At 46.2% G+C, this 25,278-nt stretch overlaps 1 protein-coding gene across 1 annotated transcript in view; it reads left to right on the top strand.

Moving 5' to 3' along the window:
- Positions 1 to 25,278, top strand: part of RASAL3 (RAS protein activator like 3) — a 92,271-nt gene that overhangs the window by 60,620 nt on the left and 6,373 nt on the right. The window contains exons 10-15 of the mRNA XM_073588766.1: positions 2,110 to 2,254; positions 2,627 to 2,863; positions 12,151 to 12,352; positions 14,988 to 15,079; positions 21,346 to 21,616; positions 23,776 to 23,892. Coding sequence (XP_073444867.1) covers positions 2,110 to 2,254; positions 2,627 to 2,863; positions 12,151 to 12,352; positions 14,988 to 15,079; positions 21,346 to 21,616; positions 23,776 to 23,892 — 1,064 coding nt within the window. The remainder of the gene's footprint in view (positions 1 to 2,109; positions 2,255 to 2,626; positions 2,864 to 12,150; positions 12,353 to 14,987; positions 15,080 to 21,345; positions 21,617 to 23,775; positions 23,893 to 25,278) is intronic.

Raw genomic sequence — 25,278 nt, forward strand, 5'->3', positions numbered from 1 at the left:
CTGCATGCCGCTAGTGCTCCCTGGATGGAGCACTCCTCTCTTTGGCTGCTACAACACCCGACTCTGCTCTGTTGGCACGCCTCTGCTCTGCACGGCTCTTCTGTGCTAGCACGGCTCTGGTCCACTGGCACAGCTCTGCTCTGCTTGCAAGGGTCTGCTCTGGACAGCTCTGCTCTGCTGGCACAGCTCTGCTCCGTACGGCTCTGCTCTGCTGGCATGGCTCTGATCTGGATGGCTCTCTCTGAAGGCGACAGGGGGCTCCTTCTATATGGCCCGTCGCCAAACCGGTACCCTCTGGTGGGGGGAAGCAGGGTGCGCCGCTCACCGCTCTGTGCGCTGCTCTCTGCTCTGCCCTCTGCACTGCACTCCACCGGCACCAGACTCCCCAGCTTCGCGCGCTTTCTCCTATTATGCTTCTGATGCTGCATGCCCTTTTTAGGTTCTCCCTGCCATCCTGGGTTCAGAGGTTGGTCTGGCTCACTCAGGCTTCCCCACGGGAGTAAAGGATGCAGCCCTTTCAGTTCTGGACCCAGCACGCAGGTACCCGCGATCTCGTCGACCTCTTTACACAGTCATCCTTTCCTAACATTATCCCTTCCCCGTGGGTTCGTGTCACACATTAACTCTCTCTTACCCTACAGTTAACTATCTATATCCCTATACATTATACTATCTATCTCATAACACTATGACTTACACTATGTATTACATTAATTTAAATGATCATATCCTACATTATACTAACAATACTTATCACACTCTATACAAAATAAATTACATGACACAGTATTTACAAAAGAAACATGACACAATACACACACAACGCAATTAGTGTCTCCAGGTGTAGGAACGCGACAGCACAGTCCACTAACCTTACATCCTCGATACCCCATAGAGTGCATATAGTGTTGGGTATAGAAACCAATTCCTGTTTGCCATGGCTGTGAGTCACGCAACAGCTCATTCTCATTCAAGTAAGGATAAACCTGGTGATGTGGCTTCTCTAAGCAATAACTGAGGGCGAGCAACAAGGGCTGGAAGCAATAGTGCAGCAGAGCGGGCCTTGATTATTGACACATTGATCAGCAATAACCAGGACAGCAGAATATGCAGGAGGCAGACATTAACGTGGTGCACGAAACACCAGATGAAGCAGAGTTAGGTTTGCGAACATACACAGGAAAAGTTGATGTTTTAACTATCCGGGACTTGCAGCAGGCAAATGATTAATAGGAAAGGTGTATGCAGGCAGGGACATGAAGCACAAAGATGGTTATTGGCACAGACATATCATATCAAGAAATCAGGAACTTGCAGTAGGAAAATGGTTAATGGAAGACATATACATGCAGTAATTTTCATCGGGCAAATGATTAACCACAGGATAGAAGTGAAGAAAAGGCAAACTAGTTACTTGCTTGTAAAGATAATTACACACGGGCATAAGCTCAACGTACTCTCTCAATTTTCCTAAACTTCTCCGATTAGTGCAGGAGGACTGCTCAAGACGGTTGAGGAATGCTTTTACGTGGTTTGGAAGAAGCGCAATTTTTAAAATGAACATCGTCCCTTGGATTTTATGCTGGAAAGATGATTAGATAGCTGAGTGAAATGGATGATGAAGCAAACTCCTGTAATACACATGGCAGCTGAACGCTATACTTCTGGAATACTCAGTCAGCACATAACTGCCTGAGCTGGTCTTAAAAGGCCTTGAGTGATGATGCCAGAGGTGTTGCCAAATTACCGCAGATGTGGACTAGCTCAAAGGTTTCCAACAATGGGGGAAGAAAACAAGGTTTGACATCTGAGCCAAGACAGGCTGGGTAATGTAACAGGTTGACCCTGGTGGTCAAAATGTTACAGAACCAGGTTAATTTCACTCGGGGATGATCCAACGTGACCTTGAAATATTCCATACCTTTGGACAAATGACAAACTATTTCTGGCTTAAGAAAAGGCTCTTTTTCTAATATTTTTCAACCCTTCTGAGGCAACATGTGTAGAACCAATTACTAAACTCCAAATAGTAATATCACAGATAATGTCAAGAATTTTAGTGAAATAGATTATGGGCAACCCTGTATAATATGTGAATGTTATCTCTAGGCCCCTTTATCGCCCACATTTACGCCTCAACCGAAAGTCATGAGATCGATCCACAGAGATGTTCACCAGAAGAACTCCGAGAGAACCGAGGACATTTATGGAGGAGCTGCGAAGAAGCCATCGAGAACATTATGCAGTCACAAATGTAATGTGTCACTTCATAATTCCATTATATCAATAAAGCTTATGTATACCAATATACTGTATATCTCTATTTTAAATCTACAAAGGTTGAGTACGTTATATTACTTATTCTGAGTCATAGCCTATACCACAGTCCAGTCCTGGTCTGCCGCTGGCCTCCGTAAACAGGCTCCAATGATAGTGTCTCAACATGACGTGACTGAGACCTTAGTGGTTTCAACAAACCACGTCATCAATGGAGCCACCAGAGACTGGGGAAATGTCTGATAAACAGAGGCCTTACCCTTTTTGGCACTTTCTGAAGTATATTGGTTATATATTATGTATTTTTACATGTTTCTTTGGATGACAGGCCTATGTTTGTTGTGCGCAGGTATTTTCCTCAAGAGCTCTTGGCGGTGTTCTCAACCTGGCAAGAAAAAGTCATTCTACGAGGAAAGCCAGAACTGGGCTCCCGATTAGTCAGCGCCTGCCTGTTCTTGCGTTTCCTGTGCCCTGCTATTCTGTCTCCAGGACTATTTCAACTCTCACCTGAACATCCTCATCCTCTTTCAGCTCGCGCCTTGACCCTGGTGGCTAAAGTGCTACAAAACCTGGCTAATTTCACTCGGTGATGATCCAACGTGACCTTGATATTTCCAATGTGATGTTTAATCAATTAGATTTATTTCAGTGAGGACATTTAGAAAGCCAATGCAGGGGTAATGGATGGCTGACCATATAATATATGGATGTGATTGATTTGCCTAGAAGCAAAGGCTTCTTGTGAAGGAGGTTGACATCACGAGAAGTCCTTTAAGGAAGCACACATTCCTCAAATTGAAAGTTTTTTCAGATTGCATGAAAAGATGGTTATGGGAGTTTGGAGGGAATGTTCAGTCCTGTAATTAAAGCTTGACTTCTATATGTGAATAGTTGTCCAATTTTCTATTGTATTTCAAGATTTCAAGGATTATATCCAAAATAGTAAGTTATCCCCTACCTCACTAATATGGGACAGGTTACTGATCACTGGGGTCCAAATGCTGGAACCCCTCAGTGAACCCAAGATCGGGGCTCTGGAACCCGGGAAACAGCTCTGCAAAAGCCTATATTTCAGGAAGGCCCATAGACAATGAATGGAGCAAAGTTTGAGCATGCATACATCCACTCCATTCAAGACGAGATCCTATGCAAAGGAGATAACTTACTATATCAGGCAATAGCCCTTTAATTCTTCACCATTTTCAAGATCTCTACTTGTTGTTACCTAATGGATATACTCTTGGTTACAACCAAAGACTGAAAACCCATATGGATCTAGTGCTGCTCTTATACCACTGACATCAGTCTAAGGCTTCATTCAGACATCCGTTTTTCTCATTTACGAGACTGTCCAATCAAATCGGATGGCACCCTGATGGCATCTGAGTGCAATCTAATTTTTTTCACTGATTCATAGACTTGCATTGCAGATTTTGATCCAACCATCGAATCAAAATCGTCTCCTCGATTTTCCGCAGACCTCTCCAAGGAAAAAAATCGGACATGTGCACAGCCCCATAGACTATCATAGGTACGAGTGCTATCTGTGAAAACCCCAGCTAGTGCTATTTCATATGTGAAAAAAAAAGATGTCTGAATGAGGCCTAAAACTGATGTGAAGTGGAGTAAGATGTGCCAAATTTATTAAAGAAGTACTTCCATCAAAGTTTTTATAATCTTAATTTATTGCAATCATGATATATTATATAGTACTATGCACTTACAATTGCTCATTTCGCTTTTCTACCCAGGTAATTCTTCTGTTTTGCATGCTCTATTTAGAAACAGAAAGTCTCTTCATTTATCATCCCCCTCTTCAGTTCCTGACCCAGCTGTTCCCTCCTCCCCCTGCCAGGGACATTTTGCAATGACTCATGACTTGTGCAGGGAAAATTGACCTCCTGATTCTACATTAGAGCTTAGGAGGATTCAGCTAGTCCGTTTTTAATCACGTGATGTAATAAACCTAAATACAATAATTTGCAGGGTAGAAGGGAGAAATTAGCAATTGCAAGTACACAGTGCTTTATAATATGATCCTTGCAATATGTTAAAAGGATAAAAAATTTGATCAGATTGCTTCTTTAAGAAACATTTACCCTTAAAACAAATTGTTACATGTTTTGGCTGTCTATGTGACATAATTTGACATTTACACCTGCTATGAGCAAAAGTAGGTTTGCGCTAAATGTTACATTAATTTTTAGCAGAAAAATTTGTCCATGAGAAGTGACTCTGCATCACATTAATGTCACTTCTCGCAGGCAAGCCGTGAGTCAAGACAGTCAAGGAGTTCAAGGTCAAAAGCCAGGAGGGTACATCATAAATAGAGGGAAGAGACAAAGGCATAGTCAGGAAATGGTCCGAGGTCAAAATACAGAGAGGATAGGGGATCAGAGCAAAGGGGCTAAACAGACAGCGGGTCAGAATGAGGTCTAAGTTAGGCAGCGGAAGATCATAAAGCAAACCACTAGACACAGAGAAAACCAACCACACTTAGCTAAAGCTATGTCTGGCAGAGTGTTGTGAGTTCATTTTTCCCTTCACCGTTGAGGTCTGATGAACTCCCTCCTCTGGTGAAGGAAGGTAGTGAGGCTGATTACCAAACACCTGGGCAGCTAGATGATGACTGGGTGGTTGGAATTGAGGACTGGATATAAGGCAGTCGACGCCCTTCTGCCTTGCTGGTGATACTGCTGGATTCTTGGAGACCAGTCTGATTCCTGCCTCTCAAAGCTAAGTTTTTCTGCTCTGGTTTGTACACTTCAGTTTTGTTTTGCCTTGTTTTTGGGAGTTCTGCCATCCCCGGCTGGGGGTGAGCTGAATTCCATTTTTGTCTCTGATCTGTTGATCTTTTGCTCTGTCTTCAGAATATACCTGAGTGCTGATATAGTCTTTTGAAGCCTAGCGACTTCAGGGCCTGTTTTTCCTATCTATCGGTTGGCACATTTTGGATAGGATTTTTGCGGATGGCAGACAGCAGCTTTCCTATCCTGTCCTATTTAGTTAGCTTGGGCCCCATCATTTGCCCAACCTATCTTTCTATCTGTGTTAGTGTTTTCATCTTGCTTCACCGTCATTATATGTTGGGGGCTGCCTATTGCTTTGGGGTCTGCTCTGGGGCAGTTTAGTTTTTCCCGTTTCTGTCTTTAGGCTATGTAGTTCTCCGGCTGTGATCGAGGGGTCTAGGGCACCGTAGGAACCCCCCACGGCTACTGCTAGTTGTTGTGGATAGGTTCAGGGGTCTGCAATCCGATAGCTGCCAACCTCTCTGGTTTTTCTGGACTTAGCTAGTATCTTGTTTTTTCCTCCTTTGGTGACTCATCATAACAGAATCACCAGCCATACCGCAGATCCTAGGGTACTCAATAGCAGGAGAGAATTGTAAAAAAAAAAAAAATGTCAGAATTTTTTTTTTGTGCATATTTTTTTCCTCTATATCTCTGTGGCCGTAGGGGGAATTTTTCTCTCAATGGAGATGAAGCAATTGTCTGATCGTGTGGAGCAGCTCGCTGCTGAAGTGCGGGGAATTTCCGCCTATCTTGCTCATTCACATGCTGCTGAACCAAAGATTCATACTCCTGATGTGTTTTTTGGGGATCGGTCTAAATTCTTGAATTTCAAGAATAATTGTAAATTATTTTTTGCCTTGAAGCCTAACTCGTCGGGGAACTCCGCGCAGCAGGTTAAAATTGTCATCTCTTTGCTGCGCGGCGATCCCCAGGATTGGGCGTTTTCTTTGAAACCTGATGATCCTATTCTGAATAATGTGAACGCATTTTTTCAAGCCTTGGGGTTGTTGTATGATGAACCTAATGCTATTGATCAGGCTGAAAAGACCCTGTTGGCATTAAGCCAGGGTAGGGATTCTGCAGAGTTGTACTGTCAAAAATTCCGAAAGTGGACAGTCCTTACTACCTGGAATGATAATGCCTTGGCAGCCCTCTTTCGGAAGGGTTTGTCAGAAACTGTAAAGGATACTATGGTGGGATTTCCTGTTCCCTCTGGTCTTGACGATTCTATGTCATTAGCCATTCAGGTGGATCGGCGTTTACGTGAACGCAAAACTACAAGAGAGATCTTGCCACCTGTTGAACAAATGTCTGAACCTATGCAATGTGATAGAGTTTTGTCTAGGGCGCAACGTCAGGAGTTCAGAAGGCGTAATAAGCTGTGTTTTTTTTGTGGAGATGCCTCGCATATTATTTTTGTCTGCCCTAAACGAGAGAAACGTTGTGCACACACGTTTTCTGTGGGTGGTGTTCAACCTAAGTTTCTTCTGGCAATTACTCTGATCTGCTCCCTGCCCACGTTTTCTGCCAAGGCTTTTGTGGATTCGGGAGCAGCTCTGAACCTGATGGACTTGGATTTTGCTAAACGTTGTGGATTTCCTATGACACCTCTGCGGACGCCTATCCCTTTGAGGGGTATTGATGCTACTCCTTTGGCAAAGAATAAACCTCAGTTTTGGACCCAGGTGGTAATGCGGGTCGCCCCAGACCATCAAGAAAATTGCAGATTTTTGGTGTTGCATAATTTGCATAATACCATTGTTCTGGGATTTTCCTGGTTGCAAATCCATAATCCAGTTCTGGATTGGAAATCTTTGTCTGTGGTGAGTTGGGGTTGTCGGTGTGCCCTTAGTGATGCTCCTGTTTTCTCCACCTCTCCCCAGTCGCATGATGTTCCTGACTATTTGGCTGACTTTTCTGATGTATTTAGTGAGAATGAGTCTGCGTCTTTGCCTCCTCATAGGAGTTATGACTGTGCAATTGAGCTGAACCCGGGGTGTAAATTCCCCAAGGGTCGGCTTTTCAATTTATCTGTACCCGAGCACGAGGCTATGCGATCCTATATTAAGGAGTCGTTGGAGAAGGGTCATATTAGACCATCCTCTTCACCCTTAGGTGCCGGGTTTTTTTTCGTGGCTAAAAAGGATGGTTCATTAAGGCCTTGTATTGACTATCATGCCCTCAACAAAATTACTGTTAAATATCAGTATCCGTTACCCCTGATTTCTGATCTATTCTCCAGAGTTAAAGGTGCTTGCTGGTTTACCAAGCTTGACCTCAGGGGGGCGTATAATCTTATTCGCATTAAGCATGGGGATGAATGGAAGACGGCGTTTAATACTCCGGAGGGACATTTTGAGTACCTGGTGATGCCTTTTGGGCTCACTAATGCCCCTTCTGTCTTCCAGTGCTTCATGAACGATATATTCCGAGACTTTGTGGATAAATTTTTGATTATCTATCTGGATGATATTTTGATCTTCTCCAAGAATTGGGACTCTCATGTGAAACATGTTCGGACTGTGTTCCGGATTTTGAGGGAGAATTCCCTGTATGTCAAGGGATCGAAATGCCTTTTTGGGGTACAGAGGATTTCATTTTTGGGATTTATTTTGTCTCCGTCAACTATTGAAATGGACCCGGCCAAGGTACAGGCCATTTATGATTGGGTTCAGCCCACCTCTTTGAAGGCCCTCCAGAAGTTTTTGGGTTTTGCTAATTTTTATTGGAAATTTATAGCTAATTTTTCTGGTATTGCCAAGCCATTGACTGATTTAACTAGGAAGGGTGCTGATGTGCTGAATTGGTCTCCGGAGGCTGTTTCTTCCTTTCAGGAGCTGAAGCGAAGATTCACTTCTGCTCCGGTTTTGCGGCAACCTGATGTCTCACTCCCGTTTCAGGTGGAGGTGGACGCTTCTGAGATTGGTGCAGGAGCGGTGTTGTCCCAAAAAGATCCGGTGACATCTAAAATGAATCCTTGTGCTTTCTTTTCCCGAAAGTTCTCCCCATCCGAACATAACTATGATGTGGGGAATCGGGAACTGTTGGCCATGAAATGGGCATTTGAGGCGTGGAGACATTGGTTGGAGGGAGCCAAACACCAAGTCGTGGTCCTTACTGACCACAAGAATTTGATTTACCTGGAGTCGGCCAAGCGCTTGAATCCTAGACAGGCTAGGTGGGCCTTGTTTTTCACACGTTTTGATTTTGTGGTCTCTTTTCTTCCGGGCACTAAGAATGTCAAGGCAGACGCCCTCTCTAGGAGTTTCCTTGCTGATTTTCCTGTTGTGACTAAGCCTGCTACCATCTTAGGCGAGGGGGTAGTTCTTTCTGCCATCTCGCCCGATTTGAGACGTGCTCTGGAAGAGTTTCAGGAGGACAAACCTGAGCGTTGTCCCAGTGGAAAGTTGTATGTTCCTGACCAGTGGAGGAAGAGAGTGATGTCTGAAGTTCATTGCTCTGCATTGGCTGGTCATCCAGGTATTTTTGGTACTAGAGATCTGGTGAGTCGGTCTTTTTGGTGGCCCGCCTTGTCTCATGATGTCAGGAATTTTGTGCAGTCCTGTGGGACTTGCTCCCGGGCTAAACCTTGTTCTCGCTCTAGTGGCTTGTTGATGCCTTTGCCGGTGCCCAGGAGGCCATGGACCCATATTTCAATGGATTTTATCTCTGATATGCCTGTCTCTCAGAGAATGACTGTTATTTGGGTGATTTGTGATAGATTCTCTAAGATGGTCCATCTTGTACCACTCCCTAAGTTGCCATCTTCCTCAGAGTTGGTGCCCTTGTTTTTGCAACAGGTGGTTCGCTTGCACGGGATTCCTGAGAACATTGTATCTGACAGAGGAGTTCAGTTTGTGTCTAGATTTTGGAGGACTTTCTGTTCCAAGCTGGGAATTCAGTTGTCCTTCTCCTCTGCGTTTCACCCTCAGACCAATGGGCAGACGGAGAGAACAAACCAGACTTTGAGTCGTATTTGAGATGTTTTATTTCTGCCGATCAGGATGATTGGGTTTCATTTTTGCCCTTGGACGAATTTGCTTTAAATAATAGAGCTAGTTCTGCCACTTTGATGTCACCTTTTTTTTGTAACTTTGTGTTTCACCCTCGATTTTCTTCAGGGCAGGTGGAGCCTTCTGCCTGCCCAGGTGTTGACACTGTGGTGGAGAGAATGCACCAGATCTGGGACCAAGTAGTGAATAAGTTGTCTCTCTCCCAGGAAAAGGCCCAGCGGTTTTCCAACCAGCGTAGGACCGTTGGTCCCCAGTTTAAGGTGGGTGATATGGTTTGGTTGTCATCAAAAAATATCGCTATAAAGGTGGCTTCTCCTAAGTTTAAGCCTAGATTTATTGGACCTTACAAGGTTTTGGAGATTATTAATCCGGACTCTTTTCGGTTGGCTCTTCCTGTCACATTTAAAATTCATAATGTGTTTCATAAGTCCTTGTTGAAGAGGTTTGTTGAACCAGTAGTTCCTGTGGTGGCACCTCCTGACCCTGTCTTGGTTGAAGGTAACATGGAATATGAGGTAGAGAAGATACTGGATTTTGGTTAAGTGGAAGGGTTATGGTCAGGAGGATAATTCCTGGGTCTCTGCCTCTGATATTCATGCCGAAAGATTGGTGCGTGCCTTTCATTGGGCTCACCCGGATCGCTCTGGTGGCATGGATGAGGGTTCGGTGACCCCTCCTCAAGGGGGAGGTACTGTTGTGAGTTCATTTTTCCCTTCACCATTGAGGTCTGATGAACTCCCTCCTCTGGTGAAGGAAGGTAGTGAGGCTGATTACCAAACACCTGGGCAGCTAGATGATGACTGGGTGGCTGGAATTGAGGACTGGATATAAGGCAGCCGACGCCCTTCTGCATTGCTGGTGATACTGCTGGATTCTTGAAGACCAGTCTGATTCCTGCGTCTCAAAGCTAAGTTTTTCTGCTCTGCTTTGTACACTTCAGTTTTGTTTTTGTTTTGCCTTGTTTTTTGGGAGTTCTGCCATCCCCGGCTGGGGGTGAGCTGAATTCCATTTTTGTCTCTGATCTGTTGATCTTTTGCTCTGTCTTCAGAATATACCTGAGTGCTGATATAGTCTTTTGAAGCCTAGCGACTTCAGGGTGTCAAGATCCAGTGTTGGATCTGGCGGTATTAAAAGCACAAAGTGAACTTTTTTTACTTTGGTTGAGTTCAAAGGTGTTTTGACTGTCCCCGGTGGTGGTTAGCGGTATCGCACCATAGGGTTAGGTTAATGTTCACTTAATTAGGGATCAGGTGTGACTCCCTATAAAGGTGTGCTTAGGGGGTTCACTCACCGCTGGTGATATTTCTTTCTGAGTTGTTGGAGAGCCTGGTGGAAGGATGGAGCGGGATAGGAGTCCTGCGCAGTCAGCCAGAGAGGATGAGTGTCAGCTAATGGTGTCTGCAGGAAGGACTGGCATGGCTTGGTGGAGTCGCAGTTTGTGGTGTCGGCGGGAAGTGCGGGCATGGCTTGGAGGAGTGGCGACTTGGAAGAGAGTTGCACTCAGCATGCTCTACTTGGTTGCTGAGAACTGGACTCGAGCATGCTTGGAGTCTTGGCAGAGGCTGGACTCATCTTGGGACTCTGTGTACTGGACTGCTGCAAGTGGTGATGGACTCTGCTCCCAGGCTGCACGATGGTGATGGATCCAGTTATGTGATGGATCAGGGTGGAGGAGAAGACGCACACAGGTGGTGGGCTCTGTTGCTAGGAGCGCACGCAACAGAGCAAAGATAAGTGGTGTTTCCCCTGTATTGTCTCTTTCCTCATGTGTGTTGTTAGTGCAGTGGTGGGATTAGTCTCCGCACCGACTTATTCCCTAGTGAGGGTTTAGGCTCAGGGCGAGCAAGGGCGTTAAGGTACGCGTGCGGCGACAGGTGCGGAGCCTGTTTAGGGAATGTGAGGAGTGTAGGGACACTGGCTCAGGGGAGTGCAGGAGGTCTCCATTTCCCCATTCCCTATCGCAGGGCCCACCATTGTTAAAGTTTCCCAGGTTCCCCCCTTATTATTTAAATTCGCCGTACTGGAGGCGGTGTTTCCAGAAATGTATTTATAACGTGTAATACCCAAATTCGCCAGGTGGAGGCGGCGTATCCACCTGCACGTTTTATTGTTTAAATTCGCCCCACTGGAGGCGGTGTATCCAGGGTCACGTGTGTTATGGGTTTGCCTTGCGGCATCATCTGCAACCTGACACGTGAACGTGACATAGGGCCTGTTTTTCCTATCAGTTGGTTGGCACATTTTGGATAGAATTTTTGCGGATGGCAGACAGCAGCTTTCCTATCCTGTCCTATTCAGTTAGCTTGGGCCCCATCATTTGCTCAACCTATCTTTCTATCTGTGTTAGTGTTTTCATCTTGCTTCACCGTCATTATATGTTGGGGGCTGCCTATTGCTTTGGGGTCTGCTCTGGGGCAGTTTAGTTTTTCCCGTTTCTGTCTTTAGGCTATGTAGTTCTCCGGCTGTGATCGAGGGGTCTAGGGCACGGTAGGAACCCCCCACGGCTACTGCTAGTTGTTGTGGATAGGTTCAGGGGTCTGCAATCCGATAGCTGCCAACCTCTCTGGTTTTTCTGGACTTAGCTAGTATCTTGTTTTTTCCTCCTTCGGTGACTCATCATAACAGCAGAGTCTGGGACTGACAGCCCAGCTAAGTAGCTGGGCAATCACCTGGGAAAGGCAACACCTGAAGGCAGCCCAGCACCTCCCAGTCTCAAATTAGATGGCCTAGCTGTTAATCAAAACACCAACAGCTCAGCATGCCCCTGCACCAGATTGGACGACTGAGCTGTCAATCAAAGTACTGATAGCTTCAGCACGCCCCTGCACCAGTTTGGACAGCTGAGCCATCAGTAACTGCATCCCAAACATACTGAGGGATGGAATCGTGACATGTCCTTTATCTCCAACTATCAATGTTCTGACGTGATCTTGTGAATTCTGAATATACTGTACATACTTTATGTGGAGCATTATATGATAAGTGATCTATAATATGTCACTCTTGTTAATAATAATAATCATGTTGTGGATCCATCCATCTATAACCCTTGATTCTGATCTCTGCAGGTTTGGAGAGAAGGAGGACTACATGTCGTTTATGAACGGCTTCCTGGAGCAGCACTGGGATGAGATGTCTGTCTTCCTGCAAACGGTAACAGATCCCGACAGCGAGGTCGCAGTGACCAGTTATGAGGGCAGTGTCGATCTGGCTTATGAACTTTCTTCCCTTCATTACATGTTATACGGGATCTTTGCCGGCGTCCATCAGGTGCTTATTAAAACCAATTTACAATTATAAAGACCTCAATAGGAGAGCTCCATGGCAGCAGTGCCATGCAGAGCTAATAAAGCAGTGCAAATATGGTCCTGCTATGTACATCAGTGCTGATATAATGCAAAAGAGCTAAATACCAGTGGCATATAGTACAAATAAAATAGAACTAAAATGTAGCATAATAGGAGGAAATAACCCCACATAAGTATTGCTGCTGGACTAAAATTAGAATTGCCACAACAAAAAGAGATCAAGGGCCGCAGACAGGTATAGAACTGAATGGACTTGCCGTCACACCAATGGGCAGGGCCGGTGTTAGGTGCAGGCAGACCAGGCAGTTGCCTAGGGCCCCAGCTCCTCCAGGGGCCCCCAGCCAGTGGCGTGCCACTAACAGCAGCACACCATGTGGCCGCTATGTGGCCCGTGAGTAAGAGGGACCCTGCGCTGCCCCCCACCCCCACATCGCACATTCAACTTATCGGCATCATAGATGCCAATACAGTTGAAAGCAGTGATGGAGGAGGGAGCATCAGTGGAGCTGATGAGATGCTCTGCAGAAGCCAGAGCAGCAGGGAAACGGAGAGGAGAGGTAAGTATTGTGTGTATGTCTGAACTATACTGTGTATGTGTGTGTGGCTGCACTATACTGTGTGTGTGAGGGGCTGCATTACACTGTGAGTGTGAGGCTACATTATACTGTGTCAGGGGGGTCTGCATTATACTGTGTGGGGGGCTGCATTATACTGTGTGTGTGGGGGGCTGCATTATACTGTGTGTGGGGGGCTGCATTATACTGTGTGTGGGGAGGCTGCATTATACTGTGTGTGGGGGGCTGCATTATACTGTGTGTGTGGAGGGGCTACATTATACTGTGTGCATGTGTGGGGCTGCAGTATACTGTGTGTGTGGAGGGGCTACATTATACTGTGTGCATGTGTGGGGCTGCAGTATACTGTGTGTGGGGGGGCTGCATTATACTGTGTGGGGCTGCATTATACTGTGTGTGGGGTTGCATTATACTATGTGTGGGGGCTGCATTATACTGTGTGTGTGGGGGCTGCATTATACTGTGTGGGGGGCTACATTATACTGTGTGTGTGGAGGGGCTACATTATACTGTGTGCATGTGTGGGGCTGCATTATACTTTGTGTGTATGGGCCTGCATTATACTGTATGGGGCTGCATTATACTGTGTGTGGGGCTGCATTATACTCTGTGTGGGGCTGCATTATACTGTGTATGGGGCCGTGTTATACTGTGTGTGGAGCTGCGTTATACTCTGAGTGGGCTGCGTTATACTCTGGGGGACTGCATTATGCTCTATGAGGGGACTACATTATACTCTGAGGGGGCTGCAGTATACTCTAAGGGGGGCTGCAGTGTACTCTGAGGGGGGCTGCAGTATACTTTGAGGGGGGCTGCAGTGTACTCTGAGGGGGCTGCAGTATACTCTTAGGGGGGGCTGCATTATACTCTATCAAGGACCTTGGGGGACTGCATTTCACTATATGTACTATATGGGACCTGCATTATACTGTGTCAAGGGCTATCTGCACCAATCATTCTTCCTCAGACGAAGTAAGGGTAGGTGCACACGCTCAGTAAACGCTGCAGGTTGGACGCTGCGTACTTGTGCAGCATCCAGATGTTACAGCATAGTGTATGGGATTTCAAGAAATCCCATACCCACTATGCATGCATAGACGTCCATGGCTCACCCACGGAGACGGACATGCGGCGCGTCTTTACAGATCGCAACATGTCTATTTATCTTGTGGAGACGCGAGCCTCCGCAAGATGAATATCACTCATACAATGTATCAGACGCGGTGAATCTGCACGGTTCAATGAATACATGCGGATTCACCTCCGTTCAATAGCCAGCAGCGCTTTGGACGCAGCGGACATGTGCTGCGTCCAAAGCGCTGTCTAATACTGAATGTGTGCACATACCCTAAAGAGGCCGGGGATCAAGCGTTGAACGACGTCAATATTTTCGATTGCGCTCGTTTAGCGGCCTGAACTCAGTGCTTGTAAATACAACAGAAATGTTTCTGTGTGATGATGCAAATGGTGAGCATTTTTGACCCCACTTTAGTCTTTTGCCCAGGGCCCCACTTTGTCTAAAACCAGCCCTGCCAATGGGTTGACACCTGACTGGTAACTCATATGACTAAACACAGCTAAGACCTCATTCAGATCACCAGGGCTAATAATCAAGCAGAGCAAAGATATTTCAGTTCCCCTTTTCAGTGTCCTTGGATGATGAAGTTGGACTACTGCAGTAACCGAAGCAATGAAGGCCCTCTTTGTTCTTTCTAGCAGCATTCAGTACAGTACAAGTGGCTGTGGTTTCACATTGACAATGGCTTGCCTAAGCCCCAGAACTGGCCAAAACGACTCACACAGGGCAGATGACCCTCAGCTTCCCATACTACAGTCATTGATATCACATTTTCTGTGACAGATGATGAAATCTCTTCTATCCAATTTATTTCGGCCATCATCTCTGAATCTCAGAGAAGACCACCCTTCTAGAAGTTACCATTTTTAGTGATCACTTCACTACTTTCTTTAGAGGCAATGTTGAATAAATTGGTCTTAATAAGTGTTTCTTTGTTTTCATAGCAAACTAAAGATGACCTGGAGCCACTGCCAACAATTCTTAAAGCCTTGGCTGAGGGGTTGCCTGTCCCTGAATGTATTACCCAGGATCGGAGGTAACATTGCCACAGTGGGCTTACCAGTATTGCCAATAAACACCACCAGCGTAGTCCAACACGATTTGCACCAGGGGTTTTAAACTGCCTGTATTCCTAAACTGCTGGCTCTCAGCAAAAACGATAGACTTCTATGGAAAGTAGGTGTTTTTATTTTTTCGACAGCCTTAGGACATTTTCCTAGTATTTCACTTACCTATATTTTGTATTATGAATATCTACACGCATAAAAGTCAATGTCCTTCTTTATGACTGTCCTGCCTAGAGAATGCAATGGAGAAAAAAATGAAAACAAAGCACTAATTGCAAGTCTAATGTTTGTGGGGACCTCCCATTTCTTCCCCTACGGCATAGGTCAGAGAAACGAAAGATTGAACCTGTTGGATTTCAGCAATCAGAAGATTGTGGTGAACTCAGCAACAATTATGTGTGTAAAACTAAAGATACAAAAAAAAACAGCAAACACACAAACAGTATCCACACCAAAAAAAATCATAAAAAATGTATTAACAAAAAAATCCAAAAAATGTGTAAAACCTCCTAATATATGGCACCCCTGAAGAAGCAGCCAGAGTCAGCGAAACACCGATATCAAAGCCTCACAAATATCTCTTTCTGCACTCTTTCCCAATGTTAGTATACCATTTTTATTTTGTTTAATACATTATTTAACCACAATAAAAAAAGCTCACATAAGTAAGTTAAAAGCACTTAAAAACAATAACTAAAAAAAGACATGGTTGAATACACACATGGTTGAAACACTGAACTATAATAGGGTACTCCCCATGAATGGATAAAAGAATGATCAGAGCAACAAAAACCAATAAGGCTTTGTGCACACAGTGTGCTTTCCATACCCATTACACTTGGAATCCACCTGAAAAAGCAACGAAAATGCGCCCCATAAAATAAACATAGTGCACCGCAATGTCAAAATAACGTTGCTGTGCGCATGGTCCCTCTTATGTCAAGTCTTTTTACCGATTCAGTGTTTAGGAACCCTGAAGTAGTTAAGAGAAGTAAAATGATCATTCTTCTGCTACGAAGCAGCTCACTCTCTATACTTGAAAGTACAGAGTAAAAGATGCCAATGTCGGAGCTGCCTCAAGAACAATGGCGAAACTGCTTCAGGAAAAAGAGGATTGGCGTTTTCCTCAAGCATTGACACTTGGGAAAACTCGGCAGGTGCGTCAGTGTGCACAACCCTCATCTGTGGACGTCGGGCTCTCAGACCATCCTCATGGAGTTGGTTTCTAACCGTTTGTGCAGATACATGCACATTTGTGGCCTGCTGGAGGTCATTTTGCAGGGCTCTGGCAGTGCTCCTGCTGTTCCTCTGTAGGGAAGGTGACCTGACGGACGGACGGACTAGTCAGAGTGAAGAAAGATAGGTTTGCACAGTGTAGGTAGGAGTCAGTGATTACAGTGGGGAAACAACTAGGAAAGTGTAGTGGACGTGCAGTACCTTGGGATGACCATTAGATGGCAGGGTGGAGTGTGAGCAAAGGACTTTACAGCAGCTTAGGGCTTTCGAAACCGTTGGTCATGGGGGGCGTGGTGACAGTTAGAGTGACAGTTTCAAGGAACCGGGGGAGTTATAAATACTGAGGGAGGGTTCCAGAAAGTTCCAGTCCCCAGGGGGAGCTCAGGTGACAGGAGGACTACGCCAGTCTGTGTGCCCTGAGGAGAATCCGACCAAGGGGACTGAGGAGAGGAAACGTCAGGGGGGTGGTCCTGACAGGAAAGGACCGCAGATGAGACGAGGTACTGGGTGTAAGACACCGTATGTGACACGACGACTGAGCAGTAGAAGCGCTGTTGGTTAATGGGCCTAAGGCGGCCACAGTGACGGAACTGTCAGGAGCATCGACAGTAAAGGAGGGGACGGTGTGTGCAGACACGTCTCCAGTGTACGGTGTGAGAAGCGGCTCTGGAAACGGAGGGCCGCGAGGTGTGCCGTCAGTCGGACGGCAAGTGAAGAAATAAACTTGGACCTGTTGCACCCAGAATCTGCCTCCATCGTGTCTCTGTTGTCATCTCTGCGCGGTATAAAAGTAGGACCACCCCCCCAGCTCGGCACCCCACCACCGACACTACATTTGGCGTAGTCGGCAGGATAGACGCCGCTAATACATCATCTTCTGCGGCAGGCCTGCCTTAAAGACTGGAAAAGGACTTGGACTACTCTGTTTGGATTACAATTACCTGTGGATTACAAATGACCTACCTGTGGAATACAAATGGGAAGCGCTGTGGCGGATCTGTGTGGCCAGCAGAGGATCCGGGGCGGTACCAGGTACTGTGCAGTATGGCGGTGTTACTTCAGCGCAGAGGAGAGGTCCGGGTGTTTGCAGTCATGTTGAATGGACTGGGACCCCCTCCAACGTATCCCAAAAGGAAACAGTATGTGCCTGGAGATCGACGCTTCCATATATTGGACCCTGACAGGAGGGTGGAGAGGCCTGCCGACACCTCACCTCACAGAGGGAGTGGCACAGAAGAAAAACTTGGCTGCGGCTGTCTGATGCCATTCGAGTGCTGCCCAACAGACGGTATGAGACTCTGCAGGTGTCGGGGCATCGGCTGCCTAGAGTGGCAGTGGCGGCAGGGGATGGAGCTGTGCCAGAAGTCGCCCTCAGAGCCACGGGAGAGCAGCGGGATGCTGAGCTGGGGAGCGGAGCCTGAGCGGAGTCAGCGAGAACGGCCGCCACCAATACCAGCAGAGGACTTCTCAGCGGAGCCCCCGAGTTTGGGGGAAAGACCCGCGGGACAGTGGAGCGAGGGACGGAGGCTGCGGGTGAAGCCGCGTATTGATGTGATGGAGGCCGCAGCGCCGGGGAAGGTGAGAGTACCCCCGGCACCACCAGTGCCTCCGCCAGCGGCCCTCATCATTCCGCCGCAGCACGCTGCCCCCTGCGCACCGGAAGGCCTGGGTACATCGGGCCCAGTGGTGTATGCAGAGTTGTGCGAGGCCCCTGCTCAAGTCCCTGAGGTACCCCGCCTGGAGCCGCCAGTGCGGAAGTCATCCAAAGAAGACGCTGCTGCGTTCCCCCTGCTGATAGCAGCTGCGTCGTTGGAACTGGCCGTTACTCCGGCTCCATTGGAAGTAGTGGATGCGGCCTGTCCTGAGGCCGCGGTTATGCCGTTGCTGAAGTCGACTGCGGCCGACTTAGTGGGCCTTGTGATTCCAGCCTCCAAGGACCCGGTTGTCCCCATTTGCCACCTGGCCCCGGCGGCTGTTGAGCCGCAAAAATCATCGGCCGCCTCTGATCCACGTCCTTCCTCGGTTAAGTCCCGCCCAACGTACTTCAGGGCTCATGCCGGACCCTCTGTTTGGGTCGCAGGAGTTATAGAGAAGAAGAGGGCCAGGGGGCAGTAAGCCTGGAACCTGCTCCATGAGAGGGGAGAGGCTGGCATGGCGGCTGCACGACCCCCGGGACGGCTCGTTTATACTATCTTGCAGAAAGGGACACTTCTTGCATCCTGGGAGCTCCACGGTTGTGGGGTCCCATACTACTGACCACCGAAAGGAGGATTGAACTGTCAGGAGTTCGTTGCACCGTTGTGCAGGTCAAAAGGACAGTTCGCGGTCAGCTTTTAAAAAAAAAAAGAAATGTTTATCTGTGATTTTTATGTCTGTTTTTCTATGTTCCTCTTACAGGATAGTTTGTGTTTACTTTTAGACTGACAGAGCGCGGGATACTTAGAAGAGAGGGAGTGTCCATGTCCAAGGAAGGGAGGAGGAAAGGAGACATGCAATGTTATGTTATATTTTGGTTTTAAAAGCAAGAAAAAAAAAAAAAAATTATAAAAATGGGTACTTGTGCTATTATAAAGTTGTTTAATGTATAATATGCCAAAGTAAATGCAACAGGTCCGGGTAAGGGAAGGTCTGCGGGACCAAAGGAAAGTGTGAGATCCGGTAGGGATCTAAGAGTTGAGGAGGTCTGGGAGACCGGGACGCCGACCATGACATGTAATTGAAAGAAGGAAAATGAGTTGGAAGACGTGAGAAAGACAGCCGTCCTAGGTCAGGTCCCCAACACCACGGACACCCCTGAAGAAGGAAAGGCGGGTGCCGGCAATGATCTGGTAGGTGAGTGGCCTCGATCATGGCGTACCGGATAGTGAAAGGTAACAGTAGGGGAGAGTAGGGGAAAGATACACGCCGTAGAGAGAATACGGGTGTACCTTGCCCAATTTGAAAGACGTCATGTGGCGTGCGGGCTGGTGAGTAGCAGTAGGCTGCTCAGAGCATAGTGCTCCCAGTATGGTTCGGCCCCCGCAGATAGTGGGTTTGGCTCAACTTCTGGTCCGACAACAGAATGTAGGTGTAGATTCAGAACGACGAAGGCAGGGATGACGATTGTCGAGGACGACAATGGACAAAGGAAGGGTGAGTGTAGGGAAGGTGACCGGACGGACGGACTAGTCAGAGTGAAGAAAGATAGGTTTGCACAGTGTAGGTAGGAGTCAGTGATTACAGTGGGGAAACAACTAGGAAAGTGTAGTGGACGTGCAGTACCTTGGGATGACCATTAGATGGCAGGGTGGAGTGTGAGCAAAGGACTTTACAGCAGCTTAGGGCTTTAGAAACCGTTGGTCATGGGGGGCGTGGTGACAGTTAGAGTGATAGTTTCAAGGAACCGGGGGAGTTATAAATACTGAGGGAGGGTTCCAGAAAGTTCCAGTCCCCAGGGGGAGCTCAGGTGACAGGAGGACTACACCAGTCTGTGTGCCCTGAGGAGAATCCGACCAAGGGGACTGAGGAGAGGAAACGTCAGGGGGGTGGTCCTGACAGGAAAGGACCGCAGATGAGACGAGGTACTGGGTGTAAGACACCGTATGTGACACGACGACTGAGCAGTAGAAGCGCTGTTGGTTAATGGGCCTAAGGCGGCCACAGTGACGGAACTGTCAGGAGCGTCGACAGTAAAGGAGGGGACGGTGTGTGCAGACACGTCTCCAGTGTACGGTGTGAGAAGCGGCTCTGGAAACGGAGGGCCGCGAGGTGTGCCGTCAGTCGGACGGCAAGTGAAGAAATAAACTTGGACCTGTTGCACCCAGAATCTGCCTCCATCGTGTCTCTGTTGTCATCTCTGCGCGGTATAAAAGTAGGACCACCCCCCCAGCTCGGCACCCCACCACCGACACTACACCTCCTTGCACAAAGGCTGAGGTAGCGGTCCTGCTGCTGGGTTGTTGCCCTCCTACGGCCCCCTCCACATCTCCTGTTGTACTGGTCTATCTCCTGGTAGCGCCTCCAGCCTCTGGACACTACGCTGACAGACACAGCAAACCTTCTTGCCACAGCTCGCATTGATGTGCCATCCTGGATGAGCTGTACTACCTGAGCCACTTGTGTGGGTTGTATAGTCCGTCTCATGCTACCACGAGTGTGAAAGCACAACCAACATTCAAAAGTGACCAAAACATCAGCCAGAAAGCGTTGGTATTGAGATGTGGTGTGCGGTCCCCACCTGCAGAACCACTCCTTTATTGAGTGTGTCTTGATAATTGCCAATAAATTCCATCTGTTGTCTATTCCATTTGCACAACAGCATGTGGAATTGATTGTCAATCAGTGTTGCTTCCCAAGTGGACAGTTTGATTTCACAGAAGTTTGAGTTACTTGGAGTTATATTCTGTTGTTTAAGTGTTCCCTTTATTTTTTTGAGCAGTGTATGCAAAATAAAATTAGCAAAATAGATGCAATCGCCAAGTAAAAATCTCAAAGACAGCAAAGTGGATGCATGCATGTAGTAAAGTCCAATAACATCAGAACATTATAATGTGACATCAAATATATTAGTCAATGAATTAAAAAAAATAGTATGCTAAAACCGAGAAAGAGAATGGAAGGAAAGATTGGTGAGACTCTGATATCCCCATGTGTATCACAGGGGACAGCTTCTTCAGGGTACCAAATATATATTTTTTTGTAATCATTTTTTTTTTGCATATTGTTATTAATATTTTCATGCTTTTGCTGGAGCTGGGGAATTGTCAACCAATCCTGCCAACATCAGTGGCACTGTTTGACATTTTTACTCGTATAAAAAGGTTTTGATTATCAATCAAGCAGTTGACCACCCCAAAGAGTTTTTTAAAAACATAACTACATAAGCATGAACAACTGAATCTTTTAGGCATGCATGCTTAGTTTTCTGCAGGAAGGAGAGCCATCTAACATTGATACGTGCCTCTAGTAATATGCTGTACCAGTATTGTGAAAAAATCTCCCAGTGTCATTGTTTCTACAGCCAGGATGAAAGAGAAGAACCCGAATACGTGTTCCCGAAGGATATGAGAAATCTCCGTCCACTTGTAAAAAAGAGCCAGTCACTGAGCAGCCTCATTAAGGAAAGACTTGTTCCACCTACAAAGATAGAAGAGCGGGAGAAAAAGAGTCGGCGTCATGTGATGAGAACGCAGAGTGTTCCAGCCCAAACCAGGCCTGGTCGAGAACGTAGGACAAGAAATGACGTATCTTCTGTGGCTGAGAAAGAAAAAGGGGAGCGTGAAGGTGTAATGGTATGAATGTGGCTCATACCAAAAAATTTCAAATTTAATTTGCATTCTTGACCTTATATGTTCTGTATGCTAAATATAATTTTTATTAAGTTGACAAGACTTTGCTGAGAAGGTCAATGTTGCGGTGGTCAAGTATGAAGGGTTGGTTTTATGATGGATGATGCCGTGTGTGGTATCTTCTTACAATGTCCTTCTCCCCACATGAGGAATGGTCATACCACATCCTAACAGCCCTACCTTAGGCTAGGGTGACAAGACCGTTTTTCGCTCATCTGAGAAAATCAGTTTGATTATGCTAATCGAACCCTGATCAGAGTGTTACCAGCGTGTGATCCGATTTTCTCGGATATGGAGAATAAAACAAAAAGAGTTTCTCCATCTGCTCCATTCAGTCTGGCCATGAAAATTGTACCGCACTCGGATGTCATCCGAGGACGGTCCAATTTTTCTCATAGGCTTGAATGTTCAAGTAATCCAAATATCCAAGGCGACACATGCACGCTGGTATTTTTTTCCATGAACCACTCTGTCCGATCAGACACGTGCACAGCCTCATTGAATAACATGGGGACGCGTGCTATCTGTCAAAATGACGCATAGGACTCATCCAAGTTTTACAGTCGTGTGCATGAGCCCTAACAGTGTCTAATCAAAAGCCATACATGATGGTGTTCAAATAACAGTACCTTATAGGTCAGGAATGGATAACAATGAGACCGATGTAACTTTCAATATAGTTTTAGCTCTGGGTTTTGCATATAGTGAGCATTATTCTTCTAGATCCTTCATGAGAAGGCAAGATAAAATATCTTTAAAGGATATCTGTAACTAGATTTTACAATATAAGCTGTTTACATCATTAAGTAGATCTCTTCGACCTAATGAGACTGACGTATTTACTGTGAAAATCCGTCAGAATGGCTGTATAATCCTTTAAAAAAACATGTTGCGTTAAATCTCCACCCAATTAGCCTAATTAGTAGCGGCTCAGTGTCCCTCCCCCCTGCTGATGCTGAATCTTCACCCACATAACCTCATTGACAGCTCCTCAGTGTTTCTCCTCCCTGCTGAGATCTCACATTGCTCAGTACAGTTTGCAGCTGTCATGATCCAGTCCGAGGTTTTTTTCTGCTATCCTCTCCCTGGACTGGTCATGAGGGGGTTAATCCCCTCTGCCTCACTTAGGATCTGTTTTTGCTATTTCAGTTTGCTGCGGCCTGCAGGCGACGTCAGTGATAGTTCATGCTTCCAGGCTAGAGCAGCTGACCCGAATACCCTACTGATCCTTCTGCCTCTGACTTACCGTATTAGTGTCTGACCCGTTCCCTATCCCTGACTTTGTGTACGTGTACGTTTGGCGGTTTCCATTCAGTGTAGAACACGGCTTGAACTCTGAACCCCGCTTCCCGTTTTTCTGTCTCTGATACCACATTACCGACCGGCTTATGACTCACTGGCTTGTACCCTGACTCCCATTTCCGTCTCACATCTTGGATACCGCGTTCCTGTCTGGCTCTGACTTTCGGCTTGTCTCTGACTATGTGCATTGCTGTGACCTCTGGTACTTCGTCTTCCTGTTTGTTGCTGACCCAGCCTGTCTGACTACTCTGCCGCCTCCTAGTGGCGGCCTGCACATCTGCACTGTGGTGCTACACGGTGAGTGCAACACTTTTTCCCTTCCCAGTGCCCCCTGGTGGAGGTTGCGCGCAACTGCTCCGCAGTTGCATTACAGCAGCTCTCAGTGAGACTAGGTGGAAAGAGACTGAATACACTGGGACTTCATGACCTCTCAAACTCGCTCTCATTTATAGGATTATACAACCATTCTGACATGGATTTTTATAGTAAGTACAACTATCTCATTAGGTTTAGGAAATCTATTTAATGATGCCTACTGTTTGTATTGTGAAATCTGTCAAACGTGAACAGTCAATACAAGCCCATTTTCTGATATCCGGGTTATTTTTCATATGACAGGACATTACATTGAAACATTTCTTAATTTAAACAACGGGAAGAGAGCTGCTATAAAATACCAAAAAATATTTATTGTCATTGTATATTCTAGTGTGCTGTAAAAAAAAGTCACTATAAAGGAATGCATTGATTAGGAGATTGATATTACCTGTTCAAAACATGAAATTTTGTTTACTATACAGAATCCAACACGAACGAGGCAATCGTCCACTCTACCCAGACGGAAGTCAACCGTACCATGGTGCAGGAACGAGGACCTGCACTTTGTAAAGCAAAGGCAACAAGTTGACGAGGACCAGGTAATCTGTGAAGAAGCAGCTGTACTGTGTGTAGAGTCGGGACGCTAAACTTTTGTTTTTCTTCATCTTGCACGTCAAGTGAGAACCTTTATAAACATATTCATTTTATGAATAGAAGATGTTTTTTTACAAGATAACAAATAAAAGAATAGAATCCTAACCATACACCCTTTACGCTAAGATAGTCACAGGATTACCCGTTCTTCGTCTTCACGCATGAAGTTTAGATTGCTGAACGGCCATCACCTCTTCCTCCCTGACCATAAGTAAGCACATGTTGGTCGGGCTGAGCATGCATGTTTTTCCTTATTAAAAAAAAGGGTGATTGGCTAAGACAATATCTAACGGTTCCTTATCACCCAATAGAAAGAAGGATTTGACATGTTGAAAAATCAGCACGCCCAGTTCTTGTTCCTTCTGGCAAGAGTCTCAATGGAGGCCTCCCTACATATTAGATAATTATCTGATCTAATGTGTATGGCCAACTTACACCTATCCAAGACATACTTAGTCAAAAACTATTACAACCTAAAAGTTGAAAGTTTAGATGTGTAAGATTGATTAGGGAGATTTGTTTGGTCTTCACACCTTGAGAAATGGTGGACATTGGTAATGTTCTCCAAACCTGACAGAGTCCACCATTAGCTCTAGTGTGAAGACAAACAAGAGCAGAAGAGCTCTCTTACATGACCTTACATAAAAAGTAGATATTTTAAAGGGAACCTGTCACGTGAAAAAACGCTATTAACCTGCAGATATGGGGTGAATGTTCACCCAACCTTCTCCCACCTAACCTCACCATTCTGTACTGACGCCCGCATTTCTACCAACGTTGCCGGGAGGAAATTAGCTTTATTCCTCCCAGTAGTGTTTAGGTTTCAGTCACTCCTCTCATTATAGAGAGTGGCTGCTTTAATGGCGCTCTGGTACTGACTGACAGCAGCTCAGCATTAGAACCGGCTGTCAGTCCGGGGGCCGCTCTCTATACACAGAGAAGTGATTGAACCTATGCTGGCCCCATGACTGAAAACCGAACGCTGCCAGGAGGAGTAAAGTTCAAGTCCTCCTGGCAGCGGAGGTCTAAGTGCCGTGGCCGGGCAGATTCAGAATGCTATTAACCTGCAGATTAACCCGATGTAACAATTATGTGGACACTATGGAATCTGATTGTGTGGGATAAAACGAGTCTGAGACCAAAGCTGAGACAAATTAGTGTATTTAACAAAGCAAGAAGTAGAATATCAACTAACAGAGACTTTCCTGCAATTGTAACAAAGTAACAGCACCAAAACAGAAATGTCAAGAAAACTTAGTAGCGGGGCGCGACCTCTAATACAAACAAGTCCAGCAGTAATAAGCAGCAAGAGTGCGACCGGAACTTATACA

Source organism: Dendrobates tinctorius, unplaced genomic scaffold (genome assembly GCF_039654945.1).
Source record: "Dendrobates tinctorius isolate UK_male_01 unplaced genomic scaffold, ASM3965494v1 ptg000104l, whole genome shotgun sequence".
Lineage (NCBI taxonomy): Eukaryota > Metazoa > Chordata > Amphibia > Anura > Dendrobatidae > Dendrobates > Dendrobates tinctorius.